General features: G+C 32.4%; 1 protein-coding gene across 1 annotated transcript in view; it reads right to left on the reverse strand.

Moving 5' to 3' along the window:
- Positions 1-28: 28 nt before the first annotated feature.
- Positions 29-13869, reverse strand: part of LOC126748316 (metabotropic glutamate receptor) — an 80639-nt gene continuing 66798 nt past the window's right edge. Inside the window, exons 10-11 of the mRNA XM_050457459.1 lie at positions 7117-7308; positions 29-6887 (exon numbers count right to left, since the gene is read on the reverse strand). Coding sequence (XP_050313416.1) covers positions 7127-7308 — 182 coding nt within the window. The 3' untranslated portion in view covers positions 29-6887; positions 7117-7126. The remainder of the gene's footprint in view (positions 6888-7116; positions 7309-13869) is intronic.

The raw sequence follows: 13869 nt of genomic DNA on the forward strand, positions 1-13869 counted from the left end.
TATGAATTGTTAAAGAAAGAAAAATAAATACTTTGCAATACCATTTATTTAGTTAAATTCAGGGGGTAGGTTTATGAGAAACACTGAAATAATTCTAACGTATCCGTCTCTATAGGTGACTATTCGGAATGTAGCTTAATAAATTTAATGAAACTCGAGCTGTTTCTAGCATTATCTTGCAACAAAAATGTATTTTTAAGTTACTACCGATTATTCTCAAGAATTTTTTTTCATAATTAAAATTACCGCAGGTTCTAAAGGTATTAGTTTGATGCTTAGTTATTGTTAATCTTAATGAAGTTTATTCACAGTTTTCTCCAGTCCACTTCCTAACAGCCACCTAGTGAGAATATATGTATAGTAAATGGACACCAATATTTGATTAAAAACACCTATAGCATGCCTTAAGAGTGCGTATTTAAATTCCAAAAATCGCTTAAACTTGCACTCACGATGGTTTGATAAATACAATTTTAATAGAATTTTACATAAATTTGAACTTCATTTGCAAACCTTTTTGACAAAAAAACTTGAATGTTTATTAGGAAAAGTATGTTAAATATGAAGAAACGCACTCTTAAGAAAATTTTTGAACATCGAGATATTTTAGGAAACATTGACGTGTATTATGACAGCATCATTAAAGGCTTATTGTGCCTCATTTAATTGGTTGCACATTAAGACATCACACTGACAAATTCTAATGGTTTAACATTTAATTTCAACTGTGATTATAATGAACAATTACTGTAACACCTAAGGTATCATGAATGTAAAAAGTGAAGTGCTTTTAAATACCTCACTAATGTATTTTTTTGTATTTTCGATTATTTATTTTCCGTGTTCTCCATATTTCTTAATTCCCCATTGCAAGTATTTTTTTTAATAATATATTATAAATTTTCTTATTTTGGATGGAAGTCCTGGCATAATTTAACCCAGTTTCTTAATTTGCTCAATTGTTATTGACTCGATTTGAATTAGCTACAAAATAATATACTTCTATCCATTTACATTGTCACTAAAATTTATTTACCCATCTAAATTTTAATATAGTTTCATTTCCTAACGCTGAAATAATTGAACAAAATATCAGAAAATTAAAATACTTTACTGCATTTTTAGTAAATTGTTTTAAATTTTAGCTTTCTTAAATGCTGCAACTATATTTTTGACCCAAGAGAGAACATTTTAAAGGTGTCAAATTTTACAAACAAAACTAAAACTGCATTAAAAATTTTAATTTGCAATAACTTCCACTAAAATGTATTTACAGTTTGTTACAAAAGTGAAATATTTTATAGCTTTAATAAACGATTTATGTTGATATGTCGTTTTTAGGTTAGAGGGTTTTAAAACCGGCTAGTTTTATAACCGTTATGAGATAAAAAGCAACAACCTTATTTATCTATTTATTCATTAAAAGGGCGAACATTTAAGTGTAATATGTAAGCTCCTTTTAGGAATGTATGGGATTTAGGAAAAACCGTTTTCTTTCTCCTTCTTGTTTTTCCTAATTCGGTAGGAAGAAATGAATGTGGTTCAGAACTACCCTGTATGAATATAGGACACCTATACCAAAGGCTACCTAAACATTGATGCTTGGGATCTAGAGACTACTTAATATTTGTATTGCTAGATTTATCCAGACTCTTCTGTTTTTATTTTAATATCAGCCTGTATTGAAAATGGATAAACCTGCTTACAAAGTTGCCTTATATATAATATACCATACATAATAAATATTTAACATTTAATAGCCAACAAAATTAAGATACATTCAAAAGTTTCAAAAAATACTCTGTAGAAACTTGGTAACAAAATATTAAGTGGGTGTAATGTAAATCTACATATTTATTTTTGTTTCTGTCGGTTATTTTGTTTTATTAGTTTCGATCGTAATTCCGTTGGCTCTATAGAATATACTCTTACAACAATTTTAATAGACGTTTAGCAAGTAACAAAATAATTAAACGTAACAAAATTGTAATATAAAAAAAAAGCCTAAAAATATGTATTTACGAAACTTTTAATTCGTTTTGATTGACGCCGGCGGTTTCAAAGGAGTTTTAACTGAAGGTCTATTTTTTATATTTAGGTAACAAACAAGTTGGACCTTAATAATAATTAAAATTAATATTAACGAAATATCACATAATTAGACAGTCGTTTAAGTTAACATAATGTCTTTTTCGTCCTAAAATTAGGCTTATACAGTAATACATCGGTAAAACCATTGTGTTCTAACTCTAAAGACATAATATATTTTGTTTAAACTTGTCGTAAAGTTAAAAATTTCTCGCCAAACATTTAGCAACAAATTTCTAACTGGTAATCAAAAAACAGTCTGAATGAGTTTCTTTCATCTTTGGTATCGTTTAATACTTATAGGTTAAATTAGCAAGTGCCTGATAAAGGATAATTCAATATCAAGACTCTTGTTAATTAAAATAGTTAATAAATAAAACATTTAGTACCATATGATTATAGTCAGTTACTGAGACGAGTAGGTGCGATAATATACTTGGTATTAATTATACTTAAAAACTTTTAGAAAATGCTTTTTGTAAATTATCGATGCCACCCATACATTTTTATGAGAAAATACATTTAAAATGCTTACCAATTCTCAAAAAATTTGTAGAAGAAATATCATTAAGTATCTTACGCATGTTAAAATATTTTCAGCCATATTTAATTTGTTAAAAGAAACATTTTTGGCACTGTTTAAACTTCTCAGCTAAATAAATTATTAAACGTAATGAGCAAGTTTGCATATACAGGGTTTTAGAGGCGTGCGTTAAACTTTAAGACGTGGTTCTAAGGGAAAAGTTTATGTAAACTTAGGTCCGATAATCTTTTGTTTTCGAGATAGGGTGTCAAATAAAAAAATTGATAACTGCTTAGCTGATTTTGTCAGTATTGTTTAGGGTAGAAAATTGCTGTTTTGGCCCTAAGTAAATTCAAAATTACTTACTTTAGTTGCACTGAGAAGAAATTTTATGGAATTAATTTTTTTTTATTGAGTAAATTTAATTTTTTTGGAACCTTTAACTGTTTTTGAGAAAAAAGTGATTTCATTGCATGGTTATGGGCAAGATTAGTGAATATGACAAACAAAAAGGAATAAATTAATAGATATACATCGTTTTTAAATTTGCTGTTTTTAATTTTGCCAGACGTACAGGGTGTTACAAAATCGAGGCCGCCTTTTTTCGAAAAAAAAAAAAGAAAAAGATATCGGGTACTATACGGTCTTGGAGTTGCTATTGTTTGCTGTTTATACTATCACTTTTGCAAATTTGTGCGTCAACGTGGTATTCATTTTTACGCCGACGACGTTTAATTTTTTTTCCTTCTAATAATCAAGAAGATGCATTTGAAGTAATTAATGGGGATCTTGGAAGTATCTTCTAAGCATTCTTTAATAATTCAAAAAATGTGTACAATGTTGTTCGGCTGATTATGTGTGACTAGCGAATCAAAATTGCTGACAGTGGCAGAAATTTAGGTTTAATTTACGGACTTTTTTTGATGCAGATCTAAGAACACAAAATTTGTGTATCCAATTTATTTATAAAATACGTTTCACATGAATTGCTTAAATTGAAGTGGGTATCCATGGATTCGAGAATCAACATCTCTCTCTTTTTATCACAAGATCTTATCACGCCCTCTTCTCACGAAGGGTAGCGATCCATATAACTAACATTGTACTAGATACAGCAGCTCTAAAAATCTCATCTATCAACTAAATCATCATCATACATCTTCCAACAGATATTCTTCCCTGAATCTTTTCTCCAATTATCAGCCTCAGTAATTCGTGTTTTTCGCCTCGTATGATTAGGCCTATATCTCTTGTTTTTCTCTCTTCTCTCGAAATGATGTTTAATAACTCTTTTGCCTTTTTCATTTTTCTTAATACGTCTTTATTTGTAACTCGGTGAATTCATGAGATACGAAGCATGCGGCGACTAAAGCCTTAATCATTCTCTCAGTTATCAAAGCGAGTGTCCAGCCTTCACATCACTATCATCGTGATATACACTGCAAATATAGCACCTGACCATGCGCATTTTGAGATCCAAGCTCAAATCAAAACTGAAGAACTGCTTTAATCAGGTGAAATTTACCTGGCTTGCTCTATTCTGGAATGCATCTCCCGCTTCGGGTCGCACAGCAAGTTGATTATGGTTTCAAGATATTTGAAGATGATACCTGTTCGACATTTCTGCCATTGATCAAAAGTGTTGCGGTGATATGTACCTAGGAGAAAACGATTAATTTGGTCTTGAAAGTGTTCATGTGCAGTCCGAATCGTTCACTGTATTGTCTAATTTTGTTGTAGAGTTTTGTTCCTGCTATACATATATTAATGATCTTGTTGGACATCTCTGGATGCTTCACCCTTTTTGCCGACGATACTTCAATACTATGGCAAGATATAGAGGTCCGGGGCAGAAGCGAACCATAATTGATGATTTAATTATCATTAAAGAATGGTTCGACTGCAATCGCTTGTGTTTAAACCTGAGCAAGACTCACTTGATGGGACTAAAATGTGATCTTACAGATTTACTTTTTAATGAAAATCTCCTTTCTCAGATGCCTGAGGCTAGGTTCTTGGGAATGATTGACTGTGATCTGTGGTTTGAGGAGCACATTCTGGCTTTAAGTAGGGGATTCTCTTCGGGATACTTTGCGGTGAGGAATGTTAGGGAAGAATTGAGTACCAACTGGCTAGATTTGTATATTTTCCTTTATTTGAGTCACTCTTCCGATATGGTATACCACTATTCAAAAGAGTGCAGTTAGATTCATTGTAAATGTTTCTCAAAGAGATTCTTGTAGAACGCACTTTGTGGAACAGAAAATCTTGACGCTGACTTCTCTATTCGTTTTGAAAACATCTTCCCTTATTTATAAAAATCGTCTCAGGCTGCAAGGTCCAACACCACTGCATGTGATACAAAAACTTAATTTACTCTTACCTATTCCTAAGAGTACTTTGGTGAAAAGGTTTTTGTTATATGAAGGTCAAAAAGTTTTTAATCACTTCCCTATTGGTTTAACTTTTATTAGGGGATTGCTAAAGAAGTGAATTTTAACTTCGATAAATCGAGTCATTCAAAAGGGATTTTTCCTATACTGTAAATGGTTTTGAATAATTCCACTATAAGTTCTGAGCCTTTGTCTTCTTGGTTTGCGATAATCTTAAGCACCTCTGCATGTATTTTATTACATTCTTTCATTTAAATAAAAATGATGAAAACCTTATTACATTCTTTAATTTAAATAAAACGGCTGCTGAGTAATTGACTGTTGGTTAAAGCTTATGGGAAACATGCTTTAACCTAAAAAACGCGTTAACGATGATTTCAACGATTCAAAAATGGTGATTTTGATGTGAAATTTGGATATTGTATGAAGACGCAACTTAGGCATTGAAGCAGTTAGCAGAAGTATTAAATGTTGCCTAATCGACTATTTCCGAAGGTCTGCACGCATTGGGTATGATTCAAAAAGAAGGAAAATGGGTTCCTTATGAATTAAAAGACATTTAAAGGCGAACAACTATTTGTGAAATTTTGCTCGCCAGACAAAAAAGAGAAGATTTTTTGCGTTGTGTTAACACAGCTGATGAAAAGTGGATTTAGTTTGATAATTCAAAGCGCAGGGTTTCATAGGTAGATCCAGGTCAGCTATTAACATCACACAACCTGTACGCAATATACACGGAAAAAGTTTATGCTTTGAATAGTAAAGGTGATGTTTAATACGGATTGCTAAAACCTGGTTAAACAATTAACTGAAGAACGATAGCATCAACAGTTGATCAAATTTAATCGAGCATTAAAGGAAAAACATCCAGAGTACCTACGCCGAAAAGATACAAAGTTATACTTCAACATGACAATGCTCGACCTCATGTTGCAAAGTGTGTTAAAAAATATTTGGAAAATATCAAGTGGGACGTCCTTCCATACTCGCCGTAGTCTCCAGACTTGGCTCCATCTCACTTTATTTCGATCAATGCAGCACGGATTTTCAGAACAACGCTTTTTTGGACAACTGGCCAATACTTTTAATATTCTGTTTTTGTATGATAATAAATGTTGAAATCAGAAAAAAAATCGACATTAACAATCGAAACACCTATTAAATTATTATTTTTAAATAATATTATATACTTCAAAGGTAATAGTGACATAAATAAAATAAACTAATAAGATATTATAGATAAATAAATGCATAATTCTATTTATAATATATAAAATGGATATCTACTTCTTGATTTTACTCTCCTTCTGTATTTCTTTGCAAATGATTTTAGACAAAAAAAGAAACGTAGGTAATGACAATTTTTCCAAATCAATTCACTTTTACCCCCAAATTACTTTTACTTAGCTGCTGATGGTCGCCAAAGCACGAAAAATATGGGTCAAGGCTTCTCTAGTGATGCCATAAACGTAATAATTTAAATTTAGTAAAGGCTAGTAAAGCATCTACCATAAAATACTAGAAATTGTAACACTATTAGACTAAACAGTTGTTAAGTTTTTCACGATCAACAAATATTTTTCAATCTGACACCCTGTATTACAAAAACAAGGCATCTAAGTTTATACAAATTTAGTCAACAATCTCCTCTAAAATTTTGGCCACGCACTTACACCCCGTATGAAATTATGAGCATTATTTTATAACGCATTAAAAAAAATATTTTTTGTGTTTTGCCCAGAAAATCCAAAAAGCATTAAATAATAAATCCTCAAATAAAGCTCTTTGTAAAATTTATGCTTCTTCTGATGTTGACGGCGGTATCTCGATAGTAACTATGGTTATTTTCTTTCTCGGACGATCTGAACGGTTGGAATCGTTTTCTGCAACAAAATAAAATTTTCATTTCAAGGACATTTTCCGTATTGCTTTTGGCAAGTTGAAAAATTTAACGACCGATTCCAAAGTGTATTTTGCTACGAACTTGGTTGTTTTAACCACGGACGTGCGGTTTAAAAGCCCTTAGGCGGTGTCAGGATGATCGGTATCCTTTTTAGTGTGTTTAATAATAAACGCTATGAAAACTCGTAAGTTAAAAAGAAAAATACTTACTGAGTGAATCTCAGAGAAGCGATATATCCTCAGATAGCTCCGCGGATTGTTCAGCTGATTGTTCAGCAGACTGCTCAGCTTCAGCAGAAGGTTCAGTAGATTCCAATGGGTCAGTCTGGACTCCGGCACATGAGCTGCGGGAGGGAGTTGCGGCACCAAGACGTTCCATAGGGATAATCTCTCCTGGGGTACCTAATGTTTAAGTTTTACTAGTTAGCAAAATGAATCAACTACATTTTTTATTTTTGTTAAAATTTATATTATCAACGGAACATACCACTTTGAGGGAACGTCTATGAAATATTTCAGATTAATATTTTCTAAATAGACGAGGAATGTTTTCGTTGCTTTAATACATACGAAGGACAGATGTCTTATTAATTTAAATTCGCTAATTCTCCACCAGCTGGCGAAACGTCAATAAAACAAAAGGTTAACTTTTATAAATTCTCAAAATTGTCCTGGAACTTTCACAAATTTTACAACAAAAAGTTTTAAGCATAAAATTCAGCAGCGGTTGCGGAAGCGACAGGGGGGACCACAGCTTTTAAAAAGATAAAAAAATATTTACAGCATTCCCGTAATAATCATAACCTTGGCAGCCATTTTTGGGTGTGGAAATGTGGGCAATATCCAACATATTTTCAATTGTTAGAAAGGCATAAAAATGTACATTTATTCAAATCGTCGGAAAACATAGAAAATGACTGCAAAAGCCTTAAATAAAATAAATAATATTTAGAAAGCCTGGTATTCAACCTCTTGGGATAAAATAAAAAATTAAACACATAAAAAATACGTTAAATTCAGTAATAGCCAATAGCAGGCGATTAAACCGATGAAGCTATTGAAGCCTACATTGTTGTTGTGTACTAGGCACTATAGTGGATCATAACGTTTTAAGTCAAGGCGGTTCTTGAAAGCATTGATTTTGAAACGCTTTATGTATAAGAGCCCCTCAAAGTCTCCTTTCCTTCAAGGTGGATAGATGCAACCTCTGCAGTCTTTCCGAGTAAGGAAGGTCTTTTAATTAAGGAGGAATTTTTGTTACTCTTTTTTGTACCCTCTCTAATATTTCTATATCTTTGATATAATATACATAGGTTCCACAGTGTAGCTGCATACTCAACTTTTGGACTTATATAACTTTTATAGATCATTATTAATATTTGCTTTGAGTGGTCTTAAAATGCTTGTTTTATTAGTCCCATTTTTTAGTGCTATTTTTGACACTTTTGAATTTAAGCTCCTGTTTATATGATTACTGATATTTTCTTTTGTGAGTGTGAGATGACCAAATTATTTTTATAAGCTCTTCGAGCCTCATGTAAATTTTGCTTCAAAATGTTGTTGCGTATATTTTATAAGCCTCATAATTTTCTTTACTTTTATTGTTTTTATATTTTTTTTTATTATTTTAAGTTTTTTGCCTATTTGTTTAAAATAACTTTTAATAATCAACTGGAACAAATTTTAGTAGAACGGGTTGTTCTATATCATTTTATACGAGATAGTCAAAACGGTCAAATTTGCAATTAACTGACCAGCCAGAGCAGTCAACCACCGGCCAATCCAAATAACTTATTTATTGATTTTATTAAAACCTACTACTGATATTATTGCTGACATACAAGACTTCACATAGATGTACGGGATCTCAACGTTTTTCAATCAATTATCTGCTATTAGTGAGAATATATTTGCATTAGAGTGGGTAACAGTGGTAAGTGCATAAAAAAGTACCCGAATAAAATTACTGCAGATCATTGAAAAACATGAAAAACGACTGCAAAAGTAGTTCATCGTTAGCGAAATACGTGTCGACAGTAAAATAGAGAGGTTTGGTTAATCGTAAAACTGTCTTGTAATTTGAGTGTCACACCAAAGGTTCCAACCATAGAACTAATAGGGTGCTGTTTAATTATTCTAAAAGTTACATAGACTTTAACTCAGTATTAGGACAGGGTTCTATTAACGAGGCCATTGATAAGCTTAATCTCTTGCTCTGAGCTCACTCTTACAACTTCAGCACCAGAGCATACAATTAAATCACAATATTGTGAGACTCTATTAGCATTATTGCACATTACATAAGTAATATACTATTCCGATTTACAGGGCTCTTATAAATTACTACTCTTCTAACACCCTGTGAGCCCCTAGTGAAACTTTTCACTTTAAAGTAATATTTAATTATGATATTTATAATAAAATCAAAATGCAAAGGTGCAATGATAAGCTAAGACCTATAAGCATTCTACCAATCTTTGGGAAAATGCTTGTGTTATTGGTATCGGACATGATCAATGACTTTGTTGCACCTACACAAATATTGCCTACAATTCAGTCCCGTTTCAGAACTTGTCATAATATATCAACAGCTCTTAGCAAGTTTACCAGTGACATCTTCAAGAACGTGGATGCCTTACTTAACTCCTAATTTGTATTGCTAGATTACAAGAAGGCATTTGATCTCATCAATCATGAGATGCTGTTGGCTAAGTTGCATTATTTTAGGTTCTGTGCTTTCGTCAGTGGGTGGTTTTCAACATACCTCTAGTTTAGGTTTCATCAAGAATTCCACAAGGTTCTATTCTTGGCCCACTTTTTTTTTATTATTTACATGCCAGATATATCATCACAGGTTCGCTTTGGCTTCATTCACCTTTATGCTGATGACTACTGTTTGCATTTAGGCCTGAGGATGTGGACCTGGGACTGACTGTTGAGAATAGAAAAGTGGCAGTTATTTGAGATTGCTTATCTGGGCATGGCTTGTTGCTCTATGCAACGCAGAATATTCACTGGATGATTGCATTCGAGTCTACTAAGTAGGTAGTATCTAGTATATTCTTGAATTCATATAAATAGAGAAATTATTCCAAATCTGTGGAACAAACTAAAAATTTGGAGCTTATTTTTGAAATTCCCTTAAATTTTGAACCCCATGTCTTGAAGAAATTGACTTCTGTATATCTTAAACTAATAAATTAGAAAAACCACTGCTCTAATTCATACATATTTTTCTAGATACCAATTGTTTATTGATCGGTTTCAGTTTAAAAGCCTTTACTTCGAGATTCTAAAATAAATGGTGCTGTCTTCACTATAGTTTTATTATTGGGTATTTGTATTATTTGTGTTACTTTAATTTTCGAATCTCCTGCACATATGTGTTTTAACTTTTTTTTTATTGTCTCTTATGTAACACGGAAGAACACTTTGTGAATGCTTACGTTTTGGTTTGCACTTTTTCATATAATAAATGACTTTATTATTATTATTATTATTATTATTTTCATAGTCGAATATTTTCTAATCTTCCAATTATTAATTAAATATACTTTCTAATAATATTACCATAATTAATATTTAAAATAGTTACAATAACTGCAAGTATCCTTTTTTAAACTATTAATTAAGAAAAAATTAACCAATACAAATATATTCAAGAAGTAGTTCGAAATACCCTGGCAAGCAGAGGAGAGAATTTAATATAATGAGGGTAATAAAGCGGCCTTGTTTTCCGAGAGAGGCTTTACAGAATTTGTATGGTCGGTAAGAACAAAAGCTTTCAAAGGTTTATAGGATATTAAATGTTCTTCGTTCGTGAGGTTTTTCTCGGAAGCTAAGATTTGAGGAAATTCCGTAATATTTGTTTCGAGATCTGGTCTTTCGAAGAAAGAAAAAAGTTATTTATTTGATTTTAAATGCCCGGCACCGGTTTTCCTCTAAATCGAATTTAACGGCGGAAATGTGAAAATTTCGGCAGTTCACCTCTGGCAACCGAACATGTCAAATGCCGAAACCGTCGTTAAAAAACTAATCTAACTTTCCAGTGTGCATGGAAAACAAACATTTTTCTCTTCACGGGCTGCAATAAACCTTTTGGAACGAGTTTGTTGCAGTGTCCACGAATGAATAGAATCGATTTTCTTTTGCTCTAAAGGCCTTTTTTCCAATGATTGGCCGGCAAAAAGTTAAATGTTTTTCGGTGTTGAATAGAGACATAATTGCTACGTAATTAACAAGAACCTGAGTAGCACAATAAATATGCGGAAATATCTAATCATTAGTCATTGTTAGGTAATTTGCAGTAATTAAAACGTATGTTCAAAAAATAAAACCAATCAAGTTTATTCACAATAATAAATATCAGTTTAACTCAGATCCCACTGTTGTTTTGTTGGATTATTTTCAAAATTTCCACTAGAATAAAAAAAATGCTCCAGTTCCTTTTTTAGATTTTGCAGAGTGTATGCTATATAGTACTTCATACGTTAGGATTTCTAGACCTTCCACGCTATCAGTGGTATCTATTTAAGATCTGTTCTGTTGTTATCAAATAGTTCATCTATGTATCCACTTCAGGCTTCAAAAATCACACGGTTGTCAAATTAGTCTGTCTGTATAATCAATCAGCATATTTTCTAGTATATAGGCCAGCAACTGCCTTTAATTTCTTGTATATGTTAAACATGTGTTTCCTTTACAGCTCTTCCATTTCTCTGCATCTGTCTATCACCCATTTTTCCTTAGCGTCTCTGATCTTGTTCCTGATTGCTTTCTGTTTATTCTTGTATCCCATCTTATTATGTTTGAATCCTCTTCGTTGTTCCATAAGTTCTAGTGTTTCGTCAGTGATTCATCACTGTTTTCTGGGTCTGACATTTGTAGTTGGATGTTGGTTTATGACTTTACTGACCTGGCTCTGGGACAATTTTAATACATAATTGGTGCTGATGTACCTTAGGTTATTGTTTACAAGACTTCAGAGAGAAGTATGGGACCTCAACGTTTTGCAGTGGTAAGTGTAAGTGCTGATCACCATTCTTGGGTGTGGAAATTGGGAAGTTAGTTTCCTGTTGAGTCCGTTTGTATCGACTTTAGCTTAATGCATGCTTTTCGTCTCTTTAACTGAACCTTAGTATCGGCAACTCGTGGGTTACGGTCAGAACCAATATCTGCACCTGGCTATAATCTGCCTACTAAATCAGATCTGCAACCTTTCCCTATTTTTGCATTAAAATCGCCTACAATGTAAGTGATTCTCTTCAGACTCCTTAGTGTTCCGCCGCGTTGTTCCACTTTGTTGTTATGCTTCTTATTTGTGGTGGGCGCATATACTTGTAGTATATTAATGGTTAATGGGCAGGTGTTAGTGTGAATCATAGAGAAAGTGTCGCAAGTTGGGGATTCCAAATAAATCTTATTTCATTTTAAAAGAAATGCCGGAGTTTCGGCCTTTATTTGGGCCATATAGGAAATACCCTTAAAGATGGTCTAAATAAAAGGCGAAAAGTCAGCATTTCTTTCGAAATAAAATCAATTTTATTTGAAGACCTAAACCTGCGACACTTTCCCTCTAATGATCTGTTACTACTTAAAGGAAATGAGACCAAACGATGTACCAAGAAATGCATGCTAGCATATGTTGAAAACTGATAATGCTTAGAGTCACTAGTAACATACCTAAAAGTATTTGTTTCTTTTCTATAAATATCACATTTCAACCGATTAGTATTTTTGACAAGAGTATCTAAGAATGGAAGTTGGTTATTTGTTTCTTGTTCCAAGGTAAATTAGATATAATTAGAAAAATAAATAGAAAACAGTTATTAAGTTATTCTACAAAATTACCAATAGTTCATTTGCGAATACGGCACACATTATTAACAAATCTTAACCAACTCGTGGAACGTATTTCTTGCATTGTGTAAACACCGAGAAACCAGCTGATTCTCCGTTATTCCGGAATGACACAAGTGGTACACCGCACGACATCTCGAAGGTTAAGCGGGAATCTCCCGGAACAGCGTTCTGCCAAGTATATAAGGAGTCGCATCGCCGATAGTTGTCAGTTCAGTAAAATAAAGTTCGGAATATTGTCGCAAAATTTAAATAGTTGTAAATAAATATATCTAGTAGTCGTGAGTGATCGTGTTTTCGGAGTGAAGTGTGTAAATAAATTAGTTAGCAATTTTCGATTGTTTTAATTCACATCTAACCAATGGGAAAAACGCTACAATACGGATTGTTACTATGAATACTATTAGTGAGAATATAGAGAAATTATGTTACTTGCGTTTAGATACAGCAGACCAATATGTGATGCACTGGTAGACCGTTAAAATGATGTCAAAAAAGTATTGGACTGGTTTTCTTCTTATGATGTGTTCCCAGAAATCATCGCTGTAGTTCTACTGTTGCTATTTTAACGTATAAGTGATTGTGATAAGTGATATAAGTGATTAACCATTTGCTCTTTTTGATGAAATGGGAATGCATAAGACTAATAAATCATCCTTGTATAATTTTTTTCAACCAATGTCTCTAGAATTAACTCCTTTTCATGATACATATTATATTATTGATGTCGGATTTCTTTTGCATCGTGTCATGCGGAATCGAGTTGTGCTATTTTTGACTGTTATGTTGATTAATAACGAAACCATATTGGTTTGAGACTTACGGTTGTTTTCGACGGTTATAACAATCAACGTAACAATACAAAAGTAATGGAACAGCAACAACGATCAGTAAAAACTATGTTTGATCCATAAATGACGTTAAGAACAAGATAATTTTCTTTCCAATGTGAAAAACAAACAGCGATTTATTGCATTGTTATCAGGAAAATTAAAAAAGAATCATGTCAACGTCGTGCAAGCACAGGATGAACATTGGTACAATTATATATTCTTCAAAAAGTTTCGATACTCACATCACTGTTAAATCACAAATTTAATTTTT

The sequence above is a fragment of the Anthonomus grandis genome, chromosome 22 (assembly GCF_022605725.1).
Source record: "Anthonomus grandis grandis chromosome 22, icAntGran1.3, whole genome shotgun sequence".
Taxonomy (NCBI): domain Eukaryota; kingdom Metazoa; phylum Arthropoda; class Insecta; order Coleoptera; family Curculionidae; genus Anthonomus; species Anthonomus grandis.